Source organism: Galeopterus variegatus, unplaced genomic scaffold, assembly GCF_000696425.1.
Source record: "Galeopterus variegatus unplaced genomic scaffold, G_variegatus-3.0.2 Scaffold526, whole genome shotgun sequence".
NCBI classification, from domain to species: domain Eukaryota; kingdom Metazoa; phylum Chordata; class Mammalia; order Dermoptera; family Cynocephalidae; genus Galeopterus; species Galeopterus variegatus.
The window spans coordinates 451128-467792 of NW_007726637.1; the positions used below are offsets into that span (position 1 = coordinate 451128).

At 58.0% G+C, this 16665-nt stretch overlaps 1 protein-coding gene across 1 annotated transcript; it reads right to left on the minus strand.

Moving 5' to 3' along the window:
* Positions 1–152: 152 nt before the first annotated feature.
* Positions 153–15972, minus strand: ATP13A1 (ATPase type 13A1). The gene is made up of 26 exons (XM_008569747.1): positions 15592–15972; positions 13284–13373; positions 12987–13177; positions 11121–11193; positions 10760–10915; positions 10610–10679; positions 10423–10529; positions 9848–9977; positions 9671–9726; positions 9087–9213; positions 8871–9008; positions 8664–8784; positions 8081–8238; positions 7552–7727; positions 7367–7477; positions 6152–6277; positions 5226–5334; positions 3708–3907; positions 3530–3626; positions 2584–2744; positions 2406–2514; positions 2132–2334; positions 1122–1264; positions 810–921; positions 581–724; positions 153–480 (listed from the first exon to the last, which is right to left on the minus strand). Exons 1-26 carry the CDS (start codon positions 15970–15972, stop codon positions 370–372), a joined length of 3600 nt encoding a protein of 1199 aa, XP_008567969.1. The 3' UTR covers positions 153–369.
* Between the last annotated feature and the right edge of the window lie 693 nt (positions 15973–16665).

The window sequence follows — 16665 nt, forward strand, 5'->3', positions numbered from 1 at the left end:
GAGCTTGGCCCATCCAAGTACCGAATGTGCTGCAGAGGGTGTCATTAACAACCTCACATGACCTGCGGGGAGGGTACTGGGACCTTCCTCAGTGACCTGATCCCCCGATCCCCCAGCAAACCCTGTGTGGCAGACAGAGGTGGAGGCAGTGCTTCTTAAAATCTTGGATGCTGCTTTATTTACCAAAGGTGCTGGTCCAGGGCTGGTTCTGCTAGCCAGGCCAGTGGATGGCCGTGGGGATCCCAGCTCAGTCTTCCAAGGGCAAGGCCGGGCAGCCTCACTGTGTGGGGAAGTGTTCCCTCCCGGGGCCCTGGCAGGGTTCCCGTCCGGCGGCAGCCAGGGTGGGCAGTGGGTGCCAGCACCGCCATCTCAGGAAGGCACTTTCAGCTTTGGGGTCCCCAACAAGAACTGTAGGATGCGGTCGGCCAGGAGCGCCAGGCAGAAGTCCAGGACCAGGACCTGGGCGATGATCAGCTTGAACTGTCAGGGCAGGGAAGGCTGGTGAGCCAGGCACCTGGAGCCCAAGACCTGTAGCCATGCCCAAACTGAGCCCCAGGGTCACCTCCACAGGGCTGCTCACCTCCAAGGGGATGTCCACGAGGCCAAACTGGCTGTTGAAGTCAGGCGAGGAGCCAAGGAGCAGGCCGATGATGGCCAGGAGTGACACTGCCAGGCTCCACACCAGTGGCTTGTTCTCGGGCAAGCTCTCCATGAAGGGAGGCCCCTGTGGGATGGAGGGCCAGCCAGCCGCATATGGTTGGGACTGGGGTGGGCAGTGGGGCATACTCAGGGCAGGAGCAAAGCCTCACCTTATAGTTGATGGCGAAGGTGGCCATCTGCATGGCCATGGCCATGATGTACACGGTGCTGTTGACTAGGCTCGGCTCAAACTCCTTGTACAGGTCCACAAACTGCTCCTGCCTTCAGGGATGTGTGGGGTCAGGTTGGGGCCCCCTCTTCTGCTCATACACCCTCCACGGCTCCCCGCTGCCTTGGCTGACCCCACCAGCCTGGCCTCATGTCCCTCCCCAGTCACCCCAGACAACCCAAGGGTCTCCTGACAAGGTCTGCACACACGTCCTCCTGCTACTCCCGACTGCAGGGAAGGGGCCCACACTCACTTCTCAGGGCTCCGGGCCTGGGCTTCACTGTACAGGTAGACGAGGCTCAGGAAGTGCACAAAGAACTGGAGCATCACCGTGAGGACTGTGTACAGGTTGAAGATGTTGGGCAGGGGCCGCTCTCGGGAGAGGGTCTTGAGGGGCTGCAGCGAGAGCGGGATAGGGGGTGGGGTCAGGGCTTATCTTGCTCTAAGGCCACCCTGACCACTCAGCAGGCAACAACCCCCCTCCTCCCCATCTGCTGGGAGGCCACTCAGAGTGAGCGGTGAGTGGCCACCAAACCCTGGGTCACGGGTCAGCAGCAGTCCCTGGAGTCCTGCTCACTCTTCACCTCCAGCCTGGGCCCCACATCCACACTCCCACATCAGCCACAGGGTCTTAAAATCATGAGGTAGATCCTGCCCTCCCTGTTCGCGCCGCACCAGAAGAAACCCAAAGCCCTCCCAAGGGTCCACAGAGCACACATGGTCTGGCCCAGCTGAGCTCCCAGCCCATCCGGCCACTGGGGCCCCCGTCAGCCCCTGCCTGTCTGCAGCCTCTGTCCTCAGCTCCAGCTGCTGCTACCTCACTCTTTAGGTGTCAGCCTGCATATCAGCACGGCAGGGGCCTCCCTGGCTGTCCACAGGGCTGTCCCGTGCAGCCTGGACCCACTGTCTTTTCACGGCACTTTATACCGTGTGCTCTTGATCATTGTTTCCTCGCCTGTCCCCTCCTAGCCTGTGGGCTCTGTGTGGCTATCCTGAGACCCCAGCCCATGACCAGTGCAGGGCCCCAAGCTGTGCCACTCAGGTTTCTGAGAGCCTCAGCCTGCAGTTGCCCTGCTGGTATGTCCAGTACCATCCCATAAGGCCCCCATCTCCGGGCCCTGGAGCCCCATCTATAACAGGGAGATGACAGTTCCCACTCCAGGGGCTGTTGTGAGGACAACACAGATGACAGATGGCAGCACCTGGAACAGCCTCCCTGGCTGGTCCACATGCCCCTGGTCTCCCAGAGCTTCTGGGGCTCACCTTGGAACGGGAGATGAAGAGGAAGCAGCCAGCCAGCAGCAGCCCCTGCAGGGTGGCCTGGAAGTCGCTGAACTTGACACCCTCCAGGTAGAGGACGCTCTGGCTGTAGGCCAGGATGAGGGCATTGAGCGCCAGGATCTTAAACATCTGCAGTGTGGTCACCAGTGTGCAGCGGCCCTGCTTGATCACGTGGCAGACTGCAGGGTGGGGGAGGCAGGTGTGGGTGGGTGCTGGGGTGCTGCCAAGCTTTCCAGAATCTCTCTAAGGGGCACAGAGTCCTGCCCAAGCTTGGAAGTGAAGGGCGCTGCGATGCTGGCGTCCCCGAGCTTCACGATGGGCGTGCTCTCATCTTCGAGGTCCCGCAGTACCTGGCTCAGGCGGTCCTGCGGGGGCAGGCGTTAGGGGTCAGCCCTAGCCAGGAGGGGCCTGGCACCTCCCCTCCTGAGACTCACCTTCTGGGAGGCTGGCTGCTCCTCAGGGGGCAGGAGCCCTGACTTCTGCCTGGTCATCCTCGAGGTGGCCCTAATGCCACTGTTGCTCAGGATTGGGTTGTCCCGGGGCCGCCTTCGCCGCTCGACCACTCGCTCGGGAGCGTTGGCCAGGAGTGCCACACCTGGGGGTGGGAGGTGTCAGGGGCGGAGGAGCCTCTGGCCCCAGGCTCCACGAAGAGCACATGCAGCCTGGAGCCTCTGTGCCCTATGCATCGCAGCTCATCCTCATCTAAAACAATCCCCACCTCCCCGTTTCCCGTGACTGCCCCAAGGAGACCCAAGAGAATCTGTTTTACCTTCTACAAACTACTTGAGAACAACCCACAACAAATCTAATGAAAACCCCATGACACCACATGTGTCAAAACTTAACTAGTTTCTAAAGAAATTTGTTGCCAAAGAGCATAATTCTAGGAGGTAAACAATACTTGATAAATGCCTTAGTAGATGAAGTATTTAAACAGCAGAAAAGCACGAAACTACATTAGGTTGATCTCTAAAATTCAACTTAACATGTCTTTTCTGGGCAGCTGGCCAGTCCAGGGATCTGTACCTGCGATGTTAGTGTTCTAAGGCTGCGCTCTAACCAAATGACCTAACTGGCCAGCCCCTCTGTGTCCTTTGGCAGTCAACTCACTCCTGGCTTCTTGAGTTGCTTTCCCCATGTGTCCCATCCCTCCCTGCTTGTGGCCTCTGCCTTCTGTTCCTCAGTCACATCCTTTCCTGCTCTCACAGCCCCTCAAATCCCGGATACCGCTGGCCCCCTCATGTCTCCCGCACCACTTCATCACAGGAATTAATGTCCCTGCAACTGCCTCTGTGGGGTGAGGCCTGGGTCTGTCTTTCTTGCTCAGTGACAAGTCCCTAACACCAGGCCTGTGAAGGAAGCAGCAGCCCCCAGGCTCACCCACGTCAGCGTGCTTCAGGGCACCCACATCGTTGGTGCCGTCCCCGCACATGAGAGTCACGTAGCCCAGCTCCTTCAGGCTGGTGATGACAAACTCCTGTGTGGTGGAGACAGGCTGAGCGGGGGTCTGTGGGCCAGCCCTCAGGGCCCGTCACGCCCCCCAGTGCCCTGCACGAACCTTCTGTTTAGGGGCTACACGGGCGAACACCTGTACATGGGGGATGAGGTGGAGCAGCTGCTGGGGGTCGGTGGCCTGCAGATGGGCCAGGCCATCACCTGTGAGGCACAGGGCGTGCTCCAGTGCCAGTGCCTTTGGGGAGCCCCTGGTCAGGGGCAGCACGATGCTGCCGTCGATGGAGCGCCACTCACATGGCTGGCCTGCAGGGCCGGCACCCAGGTCAGTGGTGGGAGCCACACAGGCTTAGAACCCCCTCACTTGGGGGCTAGCCAGCCTCTACCCTGGAACCAGCCCCCACCTGTGATCCCTTCTGCCCCAGCCCAGGCAACGCCCCACCTACATCAACCTGAGCCCCCAGACCCCCCTGGCTGTTACTGTAGCCCCACTGGGTGCCCAGCCTGAGCCAGGGGAGGTGAGAACCCAGGGCCTGAGATCATGTGAGGGGGCCAGACTGAACTCAGGAAACCTGACCTCAGAAGCCAGGCTACCCCTCCCCACCCTGTGCAAGGCCCCCCGACACAGCCCCTCACCATTGAGTCCTTGCCCCCACGGCCCGCCTCCAATCACACTTTCCCCACTCTGATCGTGCTCCTGAGTCATCCTCTTCCTCTTTCTCCACTTCCTCTCTCACTGGCCGGCCCAGGTTCAAACACTGGCTGCTGAGGATGGCCAGGGCAGCCCACCAGCCTTCCTTGGACTGGACCGATCACCCTGGATTGTCTCAAGTGGACAGGAAACCAATCTCCACCTGGCTTTTGTTGGGGCTGTTTTGTTAGAGCACCTTTGCTTGTCAACCAACAGGTCCTGATTGTCTGCTCTGGGCCTCCTGCCCACAATCCCCAGGCCCTGGAGGAGCCCAACACCTGGGGCTGGGATGGATAGGGCAAGCTAGGTCCAACAGCACAGATGGAGGGTGGGAACCAAGTCCTCTGAGATGTTCCGGAAGTAGCACCTCCCCCCACCACCTGGCCCTATGGACATTTGCTGCCTGCAGCCCTGTGATGCCCTCACTCCACGTGGCTCCTCTCAGGACCGTTTGTTGCTCCCTACCTAGGCCCTGCGTTGAATGCCCTGCTGGGGCCTTCCTCCCAGCCCTGGGGCAGGCATCTGACAGATCCCACACCCCTACCCAGGAGGTGGTAGGGCTGTTCCCATCTGTTGGTCTGACTCCAGGGCACTGCTCAATGTGGTCACTAGGCAGAGGTTAGGGACCACAAGCTCTGGAATCAGACTGCCTGGATTCAGATCCTCAGCCCCAGTGACGCCCAGTGACCCGGGCGGTAGGGTTTACTTCTGAGGCTCTGTTTCCTTGTGTACAGAACAGGAACCCCAACAACTGACTCAGTCAGTTTCCTCCTCCATGGTGTGGCGAAGGCAAGCTGCCCTGACTGGGGCAGGATGGGGTGGAGGGACTCAGCAGCTGACACTAAGCCCCCCGCCCAGGCTCTGGCCACACTGAGCACTCGGCAAACGGTGCCATCATCACACTGTGCCATCGCTGGCTGATGGGGGCCTCACCTTTCTCCAAGGGAGGCTGCAGGATCAGCGTGTGGGCCTTTTCAATGAAGTGCAGCTCCTGGGCCACATGGCAGGCGGTGAGAGGGTTGTCTCCTGTGATCATGACCACCTTGGGGAAAGGGGTGTGGGGAGGCTCAGCAGGGTGGGACAGAACTCCAGCCAGAGGCCTGGTTACCAAGTCTTCTTCTAAGGAGGGTCATGGTGGGGTGTCCTGGCCCCTAATGGAGATCCCGAATGGGTTTCTAGGGGTCACCCAGGGTGTTCTATGCAAATAACACATGCTCAGGTATCCTTCTGAGAACACCCATAGTTTATACTTGCAATACAAATTAAGAACCAGCCCCTGGTGTGGACCCTCTTGACTTGGTAGCTGCCTATGGGGTGAATGTTCAGCAATGGGAAGGAGGATGGAGCCATGACCTCCGAGGGCTTGGTATGGACTAATCACGTCTCCCATTTGCCCAGTGTCACCGCCCTTTGAGACTTCTCATTCATACCCCACACCCCAAAATGTATCCTGAGTTCCAAAACAGAAAACAAACCACCAGAAATGGACAAATACCACCCAAACAAACAGCTGCTGCCTCCACGTCCCTTGATCCGCCAGCCTCAGCTTCCCCATTTCTAGGAGGGGATAGATCAGGATAGAGGGGAGAACAGCCCCTGCCTCCCAGGGATGCCAGAGGGTCTGCGGAAATATCACGAGAAGGGCTGGCACAGGTGGATTACAGTGTCCTTGGCCCAGAGGCAGTGTGAGCACCTGAGCTATGACTGCACTTGACCAGAATCCACAGTCTCTGCTGTGAGACCTGGCAGCCGCCCCCACTGCTTGCCCCCGTGCGGGGCTGGAGCTGTCCTCTGATGTCACCTCCCTGCCTCTGCTTCAACTTCTGATCTGTAGGATGGAGCTGAACCCCGCCCCATACCCGGTGGGATGCGTTCTGGATCTCCCGGATTACAGCTTTGGAGTCGGCCTTGAGCGGGCAGGAGACCACTATGAAGCCGACAAACTTGAGGTTGCACTCCAGGGCCTCCCGCTTGACCTCCCGGGCCTGTGGACAGACATGGGGTGCCTTCACTATCTGTCCCTCCCTCTGCATTTCTGAAGCTCTGACCACGTGCTAGGAGCCAGGTGGATGACAGATCCCTCTTGTGGTTGTCAGCAAACACAGCTTCATGTGACGGTGCTAGGTGTGGGGGTCTTGCAACATGAGGGACACACCAGGGTGAGAAGGGGAGAGCCTTGAGGATGGGGTTCGGCAGTAGTTGGGTAGTCTGGGCCCCCCGATCATACCCCTACCTCTTGGCTGTGCATATGGGCACGTCACAAAGCCCCCTGGGCCCAATAAAGTTGGAACCCTCCTATGTTTAGCCAATAACCCTTACTTACTCTCCCCCACACACCAGGGACAGGGCGAAAACCCTGCCTGCAGGGAGTTCATGTTCCACAAGGGGAGATGTGTGATAAAGAAAGTCATAGAAACCAGAGTGCCAAGTATCACAAGACAAAGGTGGGGCAAACAGCATGGGGGATGGAAGGTCTCAGGGATGGCAACTCTGAAGGGGGTGAGGACCTGTGCCACTAGGGAGGAGGGGGGTCAGGCACAGGTGAGGCAGGGGTCATGAGGCTGAACGTGCTGGCTCTGAGCCTTGGCCCAGACATGGGCTCTGTGCATAGCACTGTGACCTGACAGAAGTTCTAGAAGGACTTCATAGCTGCCGGGTGCAAGCAGACTGAAGGAGCGCCAAGGTGGAAGCCTGGAAAGGGCTGATACAGCAGAGGCAGGAGGACAGGATTTGTGGAAGACCAGACGTGGGGTGAGAGTGCTGAACATGCTGCCAAGGTGACCAGGTGGTCGGGCAGGGCAGGAGGGAGGCTGGGGCTGTAGATAGGGGAATTCCTGAGGGGTTGAGCAGGACATACCAGGGTGGGGACAGGAGATGAGGCCCAGGTGTGCTCTGCATGAGGTGGCCCCATGGTGGGGGACTGAGGACCAAGTGCTGCATGGGAACTCCAAGGGTTAGAAGCTGGGTTGGGGTGGGGAGGACAAAATCACACCCACTCAGTGTGGCACTACAGGAAACAGGAGGTGACACGAGGGAGGTGCCAATGGGCTGGGCATGCAGGAGCCGGGCCTTACCTGCTGGTGGGTGAGGTGCCCCAGTTCCTTGTACCCCAGTGCCAAGACACGGGCCCCTTCCCGGGAAATCTCGGTGTGGATGTGGTGGTAGTTAGGTGGGCACTGAACAAACTGCAGAGAACGCAGGGGGATGTCACCGGCTGCCCTGCGCCCCCTACCCCTGTCCCAGGCCAGGACTGGCTCACCATGGAGTGCAGGGTTTCGGGGGCCCCCTTCACAGTCGCGATGTAGCAGAGGTCAGTGGAGCCCAGCTTCTCATAGGAGGCAAGCACGGACATTCGCTTCAGGGCACTGGCAAAATGAAAGCGCTGGTGAATTTTCAGCCCCTGAGTTTTAATACTTCGGGGGAATACTTTCTCATCTGGAAACAAATAAGTACGAGTCCTGAGGGGCTTCGCTCCAAAGAGGCAGCCAAGCCCCAGCCTCTGCCCCTGCCCCCGCCCCCCCCACATCCCCCAGGGCCTGCTTGGGGGTTCTGGGCTCCACAAGGGTCAGAGCTGGGAGACCCAGTCTCGGAGGACCCTGGCATTGTGGCTTCAGTCAGGACAGGGTGGATTCCAACCCAGGGGGATACCCAAAGACACTTCCTGTACCGGGTCTGAGGTGAGCCTGCGCCCATGTGTCTGGGGGGACAGAAGGGTCCTGGGCCTGCCTGCCTGGGGCTGTGAGAGCAGGTGGCTCACCTGTGCTGGGCCTGAGGCCCATGCTGCTCACCTTTGGTCAGTGTCCAGTCCACAGCTGTCAGCATGGCCTTCTCGAGGGGGTCACCCACCAGAGTGCCATCGTCCAGCTGCATGAGGGAATGGCATGAGGCCAAGGCCCGGTGTGTTTCTATGGGGATGTTGGACACGGGGGTCACCTCCTTCCCATCCCTGCAAGAGTAGAAAACAGCTGGTTACAGTACGGGGGGGCCAGGCAGAGCTGCACCTCCACCAGAGGGACCCCCAGGAACTGCCAGTCAGAGCAATGAGGGATGGGTCCCCTTGGAGCACTTGTTCTTTGTCAGTCATTGAGGGGGCCACAGGGGCGTCAGCTGGGTCCTCATCAAACCCACACCTGCCTCACAGATGCTCCCCAAAGTCAGACATCATGCATAGGGTTACATGGCTGGTATGGGAAGGAGGCCAAGGAGGCCAGGCTGGCCGCTCTGAGCCCAAGCCAAGCCCTATGTCGTTGCTTACACCGAGGACCTCTGAGGCAGGGCCTCTGACAGACCCTTCCTGAGAGGCCCTGTCCCTCACCCTCTCAGAAACCCCTCTGCTAGGTGCCCCCTCAGGCCAGGGCTTCTGGCACTCACCTCAGCCCAGCCACGCCACGCACCACCAGACTGTCACTGGTCAAGGTCCCTGTCTTGTCAAAGCAGCACACCTCAACTTTGCCAGCAAAGGGGATCCGAAAGGGCTCTGTGCAGTACATGTCTGGGGGGGGAAGGGGTGGGAGCCAGGGTTAGGGGTCCCTCCAGGCCACAGCCTGTCAGCTCCCTGGCCCCGTTCAAGACACTCACAGAGTTTGGCCAGGGCGATGAGGGAGGTGTTGACAGCCAAGGACAGCTCGATGGGTAGCTCGGGGGGCACGACGGAGGTGAGGATCAGGGTGCACTCCAGAAACAGTTTGTAGCGGTTCCGACTAGGGTCCTTGGTGCCTGTGGAGACAGGACCTGCCAGCCTGGGGACTGCAGGGCGGGGCCTCAGAGAAGGGCCAGGGAGGCCGTAGTGCTTACCTTCGATCCACACATAGGCGGCTGCCGCGATGGCAAAGACCAGGAGGAAGAGGATGAAGATGAAGGTCTCCAGGTTGTTTGCAGTCACCCTCTTGACCCCAAAAAGGATTGTGCGCAGCAGCTTGCCCTGGAGGGATGAGGGGAGAGTGGTCTTTCCTGGGGAATGTGGGGGGATAGTGGCCTCCCTGGCCTGAAAGCACCAAGGCTTTTCTCCAGCAGCAGAGACCAGGGGGTGGGCAGCAAGGAAGGGCCGGGATGGGAGAAAAGTTTTCTGGAAGGAAGTCTGGATGTCACTCCTACCAGGCAGAGTTCTCACACTGCTTTAACAAAGAGTTTACTGGAACAACTCTGTTCACTGCCCCACCCCAAACAGATGGTCACATCCTGTCTGCTGTCTGGGCTCCCGCCAGAACCTCAGGCTGGGACAGCAGGCCTGATCTTGGCTCACCTCTGCACCTGGGCCCAGGCACTTGCTGCCACGGTGAGCCTGTGGGGTGGACGTTCTGGGGTCTGAAAGGGTCATCTCAAGTGTCCACCACCCATCCCAGGGCCCACCCTGCCCAGACCCAGGCAAGGCCCCACACCTGGGATGTGTTGAATCCGGTCCGCAGGACATAGGCCACGCACCCATTGTCGACCGCTGGGAGACAAGCACAGCCACCGTCAGTGGTGTCCCCTCATCCCAACTCCCTTGTGATCAAGCAGGTGTGGGGGGAAGGGTGGGAACGAGGATAGCCCCCAAACACCTGTGAGGCACCTACGCTTCAGGCCTGTGGTGGCCTTCTGGGGGGGGATGTGCTGCACCACCTTGGTGCCCCCGAAGATGACGTGGAGCCGGGAGTCAGCCTGGAGGTCCAGCACCCGGTCTGGGCTGAGGTCTTCAATTGGTTCCTAGGGAGTAAGATGGTGAATCTGGAGGGCTGGGCCCACCTCTGTCTCCTCGGCTGAGCCTCTGGAGAGCTGGAGCCTGGGGCTGGGATGAGCCAGCCTGACCCTCCTGGGACCCCACCCTGTTTTCTCTCCACCTGCACTGCACCAACTCTGTCTGACCCAACACCTGGCCCCTCCCACGACTCACCCCTCCTGGTTTCTCTTGGCCCCTCTCGATCCAACATCCCAGGGTGCCCAGATGTACCCGGGACGAGCTTGGCTTCTCTCATATCCTCCTCCCATCACCACCCAGTACCCCTTGCCAGGGCACAGACCAGTGCCTGCCCTGCCTCCTCCATCTGTGGCTGGGCAGGACCCCGGTCCAGCCCCTGGCCCTCTGCTGGCCCACTTCCTCCTTGAGGGATAGGAGAGAGACACGCCTGAGCAAACCGGAGACCCCCAGCACCTTCATTTGTGGCACTGATTCCCCTGTGAGCATGGCCTCGTCCACAATGCAGCGGCCCCTCAGCAGCAGCACGTCGCATGGCACCAGGTTCTCCTGGGGGGAGCGACCTATGGGGCAGGGGTGGGAGGGTTGGCCTGAGGCCCTGAGGCAGGAGTTCCCAGTGGGATGGAGCTGAACTGGACCTCACCAATGGAGACGATATCCCCGGGAACAATCTCGTCGCTGGTGATGGGCCTCCACTTGCGGCTGCGGTAGACCTGGGTGTGTGTGTGTGTGTGTGTCAGTACAGACACGTCTGTGCCGTCCCCCCACCCCCGCATCTTCCCGCCTGCCACACCTGGATTATGTGGGGCTTGTTGCCCATCTTCCGGATCTCCGACATGTTACGCATCTGCTGCTGCACCAGGGAGGCCTCAAAGGCCACCAGCATGGACAGGGTGAAGACGCTGTAGTACCAGTACTCGTCCAGGCACCAGAGCCCCACACAGAACACCTGTGGGACACCGGCCTGTCTGTCCCTGCCCCACCCATCCTGTTCCTGGGAAACGGGCTGGCACACTGAGGGCTGTTCTGCCCATGGGCTCTGACCCATGAGGACAGGGAGAGGTTTTCGGGCTTGGAGGTAGCAGACAGGCTCGCTCTGGCAGGGAAAGCCCCAAATAAAGGGATAGGGAGAAAGGCTGGAGCTGCTGCTTTACCTGAAACACAAAGAAGGGTGCTGTGGCTCTCTCCTTGAAGAGCTCTGAGAAGTCGGGCACCACCATCTCGGCCCTGCAAGAGACCAGACCCCACATCCTGTTCCCATGGGGTGTAGAGGCCCTGCCCTTGTCACTTCCGCACGGGGGCACTGCAGGCCTCCTTAAGAAACCAGGGGCCACGTGTGGTGTCGGGAGCCCTGGAGAGCTTCCAGACAGGATGCTCCCCTCCACTGTGGCTCCTCCTCACCACTGCCATGCCGGGGCAGACACATCAACCACCCACAGCCCTCTGTTCTGCAGAACCCAGATGACGCTTCTGAATATGAGACAGGCTCTTCCGGTAGTTGTGCAGTGGATGTGAGATGAGAACCCCTGTCGTCTGGTCAGGTGACACAGCAAGTGAAGAAGGGACATCTGACTGAGGGACAGGAGCCCTCAAGTCACAGAGGAGGCCCCTGCAGCCAGGAACTGGCCTAAAAGATGGAGCCTGAGCCCCACCCCTACTAGAGCTGGGATTTTCTAAAAAAAGTCCTCAGTAAAAGCCCCACGGGCATGTCCTCCAGGGGACCAGCCAAGTCACCTAGGGCTGAACTTGCTCTGCCCTTTAACTGGACAAATGTCCCAGACCTGAGATGTGAGAAGAGGAAACCAAAGAATGATCCCATTGTTATAAAAACAACCCATGCCAACAAAACGCCCATCCTGTATGTTGTTAGGCACATGTGCAAGAAAAGGAACGCCTTGGGTGATTAACATGGCTGACGTCAGGGTAGGGGAAATGGGCAAATTTTCTTATAAACCTTTGTATTAGATCGATAGTGTGGTAAACATATTTATAATCTTCTTCTGAAAAGCCATTAAACCAGTAAAGAATCTCCTAGGAGTTCTGGGGATTTCCAGGTCTAGGAACATTGTCTCTGCAGCCATGACGGGTGCTCTGAGGCCAAATAACAGGGTTGAGGCCCAGCTCTGTCCCCTCACAGCTGTGTCAGCATTTGCAGTTTTGGCGAAGATTAAAGGAGAAAGCACACGTAGAGCATGTGCCATTCTACCTAGTAAGAAGGAACAGCTAGGGCTGGCCCGTGGCTAATTCGGGAGAGTGCGGTGCTGATAACACCAAGGCCCTGGGTTCGGATCCCTTATAGGGATGGCCGGTTAGCTCACTGGATGAGCATGGTGCTGACAACACCAAGTCAAGGGTTAAGATCCCCTTACCGGTCATCTTTTCAAAAAAAAAAAGAATGCTGAACACCAAATGAAGGTCATTCATACATTTCTGGTGGGGATGTAAAATGATACAGCCACTCTAGAAACAGTTTGGCAGTTTATCAAGAAACAAAATGTGGAACTACCATATAATCCAGCCAATTATACTCTTGGGTATTCATCCATGGAAATGAAGACTTATTTTCACCCAAATCCTGTTTATAGCACTTTTGTTTTGTTTTAATTTTTATTGAATCAAACTTGATTATACATATTTTGGGGGTTCAACATTGAGATATGTTGATCAAATCAATATTACTAGCATATCCTAAGAGCTGAGATACAAGCAAGCAGAACACAAGGACTGAAAAGGAAAGAACTCGAAATGAGAAGGGGACTGCAATCATGACAAAGCAAGGCCCCACAGCCAACTGTTGCCAAGGACCGGCCACCAGCCAGGCTCCCAGCCACGGGCCTCCAGAGGTTCCCATCAGTGTATGTTTGGGGGTGACTACACTAGAGCACCTTTCTCAGACACTGTCCCATTCACCTGGCATGTGTGGCTAAAAAGGTAGATTCCTCTGCCTAACTTCCCAGGCACCAGGACTGGAGAAGAGTGGGCAGGATGGTGAAGGAGCCACAGGGGAGTCAGGGACTCACTTGTTGCTCCCAAATTTCTTTTCGGCGGCTCGGATCTCCGAATCTTCCTGGAACCCTCTTGTGCTCTGATAGTATGAGAAGGCGTTTCCCACGGGAAAGGCCACAGGCAGGAATTGCTTCTTCTCGAGGGCATCGTAGGAATACTTGATCTTCTGGAATTCAAAGGACAGCACCTCGAGCCCATCTTCGCCCTGTGGGTGAAGGTGTGCCTGTGGCAGAGGCCTCTGACTTGGGGGTGTCAGCACCTATCAATCCCACCCAAGCCCGTTTCTTGGAGGCCTGACAGGCAACCCCTACCTCATCGCGGTGCAGGGCCACGAGCTCAGTGGAGCCATTGTTGGGGGTCGGCACCACCTTCACGAAGGTTGCTTTGCTGGGGCTGTATTCCTGCCAGAGGCAAAGCAGTGTCACTGAGCCCTTTGCTACTCACAGTTCCATGGCCCCCACCAGGGAGGTTTGGGGCACAGTGGCTCTGTGGGCATGTTCTGGAGCATGCCACCAAGCTGGCTCAGCCTCTCCTCAGTCTGTCACTAGGACAGGGACACCAACTTGCTATGCCTCTGGTCTTGCATCATAAAGCTGGGGTCACAGGCAGCACCCAATGCCCAGGGCTTGGCTCTGCTGACAGCAACATGGACTCAAACAGGAAGAACGCTACCAGGCACCCAGGAGGCCCTCAATTCACATGAGCCAAGCCCTTGTCACAGCCTACCTAACCTCTTGCTCTGCTTTGCCCTCTCCCTTCAGCCTGCTCACTATTCTTGCTGTGTCCTCAAGATGTGACACAAGTCTCGCTGATGCCTCAGACGGGCCTTCGCATGTGGTGTTTTCTCTGCCCAGAACATGCATGCATTCACATTCCTGGCTGCCTTCCGTACTTTGCTCAAACATCAGCTTCTCAGCAGCCCTGCCCTGGCTGCCCCATCTAAAGTCCCTTGGCAATGTTCCCGTCCTCATGCCGACACCATCTCTCTTCAGCATCAACTGCTGAGCTAAACTCCACTAGTAGAAGTTCTCTCTCTCACTAATGCCAGGAAGGCAGTGGGTTCTCTGCTGTTTCCCCAGCATCTAAGACATGGAGGCACTGATAATCCTCAATAATCCTGGGAGCTGCATTTATCCACCGCTGCATTGGGAGATGTTGGGAGCATAGTGGTAACCCTGAGAAACAAAGTGACACCCTCAGCAAGTTCATGGGCCACCAAAGCTGGCAGAAAATAATGACAAATACATAACTATGAACTCTTGATAACACCGTGGAAGAAAAGCACAAAGCGCTATGCAGTGCCAGCCCCAAGGCAGGTGCTTTGCAGATGTCATCTCAGCTTCTTCCCACAATGGCAGGTAGGTGTTACGGTTCTCACGTTACAGAAAATGGAAACTGAAACCCAGAGAGCAGAAGCACCCCCGCCTTAGATCTCTGATGCAAACCCAGATCTCTCTCCTAACCCCACTGCTGCTTAGCTCCTCCCAGTTCTCCATCCCTGAAGAAGTCAATAGCTACACTGTTTAGCTACAGGTCAAAAGGCAGCTGGAAGTTTGGGGGTGTCACTCCCTTATTTTGTCCCTCACTGGGGTCTTTCATTGTACTAACCAAAGCCACCAAGCCCAGAAGTTTGAGCCCCTCCCCTGGAATAAGTCTTATTGGAGGAGAGAATGGGTTTACTCTCTCAGAAGAAGAGAATGAGGATTCAATCCACATTTGGAGCCAAAGAGAGGGGTTTCTGTCTCTTCCAGAAGCCTGGAGAAGAGGGAAAGGCAAACACAGAGCTGGGATCAGAGGGGAGGCTTGCTGGAGGCAGACCTCAGTGCCCATGGCTTCAAACCTCCTGGTGTCACCTGAGGCAGGCCCAGAGGGCAGTGGTACAGTCACTAGATGTTAAATACCGACCCAGGGCAGCTCATGGTCACCACCTCCTGTGGTGGCACTCACTCATTCAGAACTTTGGACTGAGGATCACAAGCACCACCTCGCTGTTGTACCCGGAACAGTCTTCACCATCACCACCCTCACCTTGCAGACAGACAGAGACTCCAAGCTGTTAAGTTGCTTGCTCACAAATAGCTGCTGCTCTTTTTAAACACTGCCATAAACTGCATTTCATGCTCGTTCTAGTCCTAGCATAAGAGGGCTGCTGAGCACTGGACAGCAGGATTTGGTTTCTGGACCAAGCTTTACTGATGGCGGAAACCCACCCAATAGGTCTAGCCTCCCACTTTGAAAACAGACAAGAAAAAAGGCAGGACCGTTTCCAGGGAAACAGAATACCTGCAAGTATGGGAGCTGGCATTAACAAGTCCTATCAAACCGCGACGTATGCGGCGCCCTGCGCTGTCGTGTGTACGTATTACCTTACTGAGTCTAGATGACCACACCAGGGAGGAATTCCAGAGAAAGTAACCCTGTGCCAGGGTCGCACAGCCAAGTCAGCAGCGGGGTCAGGAATAAGCCTGAGCTAATGAATGGGTAGACGACACCGCTGGGGACCCAGGCCCAGCAGATGGGAGGCCCGAGCTGGGGGCAGACAAGGAGGCTGCGGCTGGGTCCGGCCGCGAGGCCCAACAGTGCCGGGAGTAGGGGTCGGGCTCGTTCGCGCGCACTTACCGGGGTGCAGGTGAGCGCGCAGTGCGCGTGCACGGACCAATGCCCCGAGAGGACGGTCAGCGCGTGCGCGAGGCAGACGGTGGCGAGCACGAGCAGCGCGGCCTCGGGGACCTGCGCCCAGCTGCTGCCCCAGCCCCAGCAGCCCGCGGCCGCGGCGCCCAGCCAGGCCGGGTACAGCAGCCCCGCGAACGGCAGCACTGTGAGGCGCCGTAGCAGCGCCAGCCGCCGGTACGGCCACACCGCGGCAACCAGCTCGTCGCCGCTCGCTATGAGAGCCGGCCCGGCGGCAAGGAGCGCACGCGGCTGCGGCCCGGGCTTGGGCTGCCCAGCGAGCCGGGCCCCGTAGGGCACCGCGTTGCCCACCGCTGCCGCTGCCGCCATCTTTCCCACCGCCGCGTTCGCTTCCGGGCAGGTGCCCCGCCTCACTTCCGAGGCTTTACTTCCGGTGCAGCCAGAGCGCCGCCATGGCCGCGGGGACTAGGAAGAGCCAGGGCAATAGAGCCGGCGGGTTCCGGAAGTGACTATTCAGGGCGTCACCATGACAGGCTGTGGCCGGAAGGAGAAGCAGGGCGCCGCCATGATACAGAGGGCCTGAAAGGCCTGGGGCTGCCTGACCGTGGTGCCACGCCGGTCTGAGACCGGAAAAGAGGCAGGAAGGGTGGGCTGGGCGCCACCATGACAACCCGAACCGGAATAGGCGAGCCTCCTCCGTGACTACGCCGGCACCAGCCTGTCACGAGGGGCGGAGCCTGGACACTGCGGAGGTGGAGTCAGTCAGGGAGGTGAGGGCGTTCGGGGGCCGGGGCCTCGGCGAGGGCGGGGCCTTGTGGGGTTCGCGGGTCCCGGGGGTCCGGGGAGGTCTGGGACTGGCATTGTCACAGAGCCGACCTATGACATAGGCTCACTCGACAGAAGCCATAACATAATAATTAATATTATACACACAACGTTACTACTTTGACATAAAAAATGAAAAGTTGGTATTTATTTCAAATTATATAGTATTCTGTATTAAGTGTACTGTTGCATAAATGCTATTATTTGAACAAAACCACAATAGGACTACGTAACAGT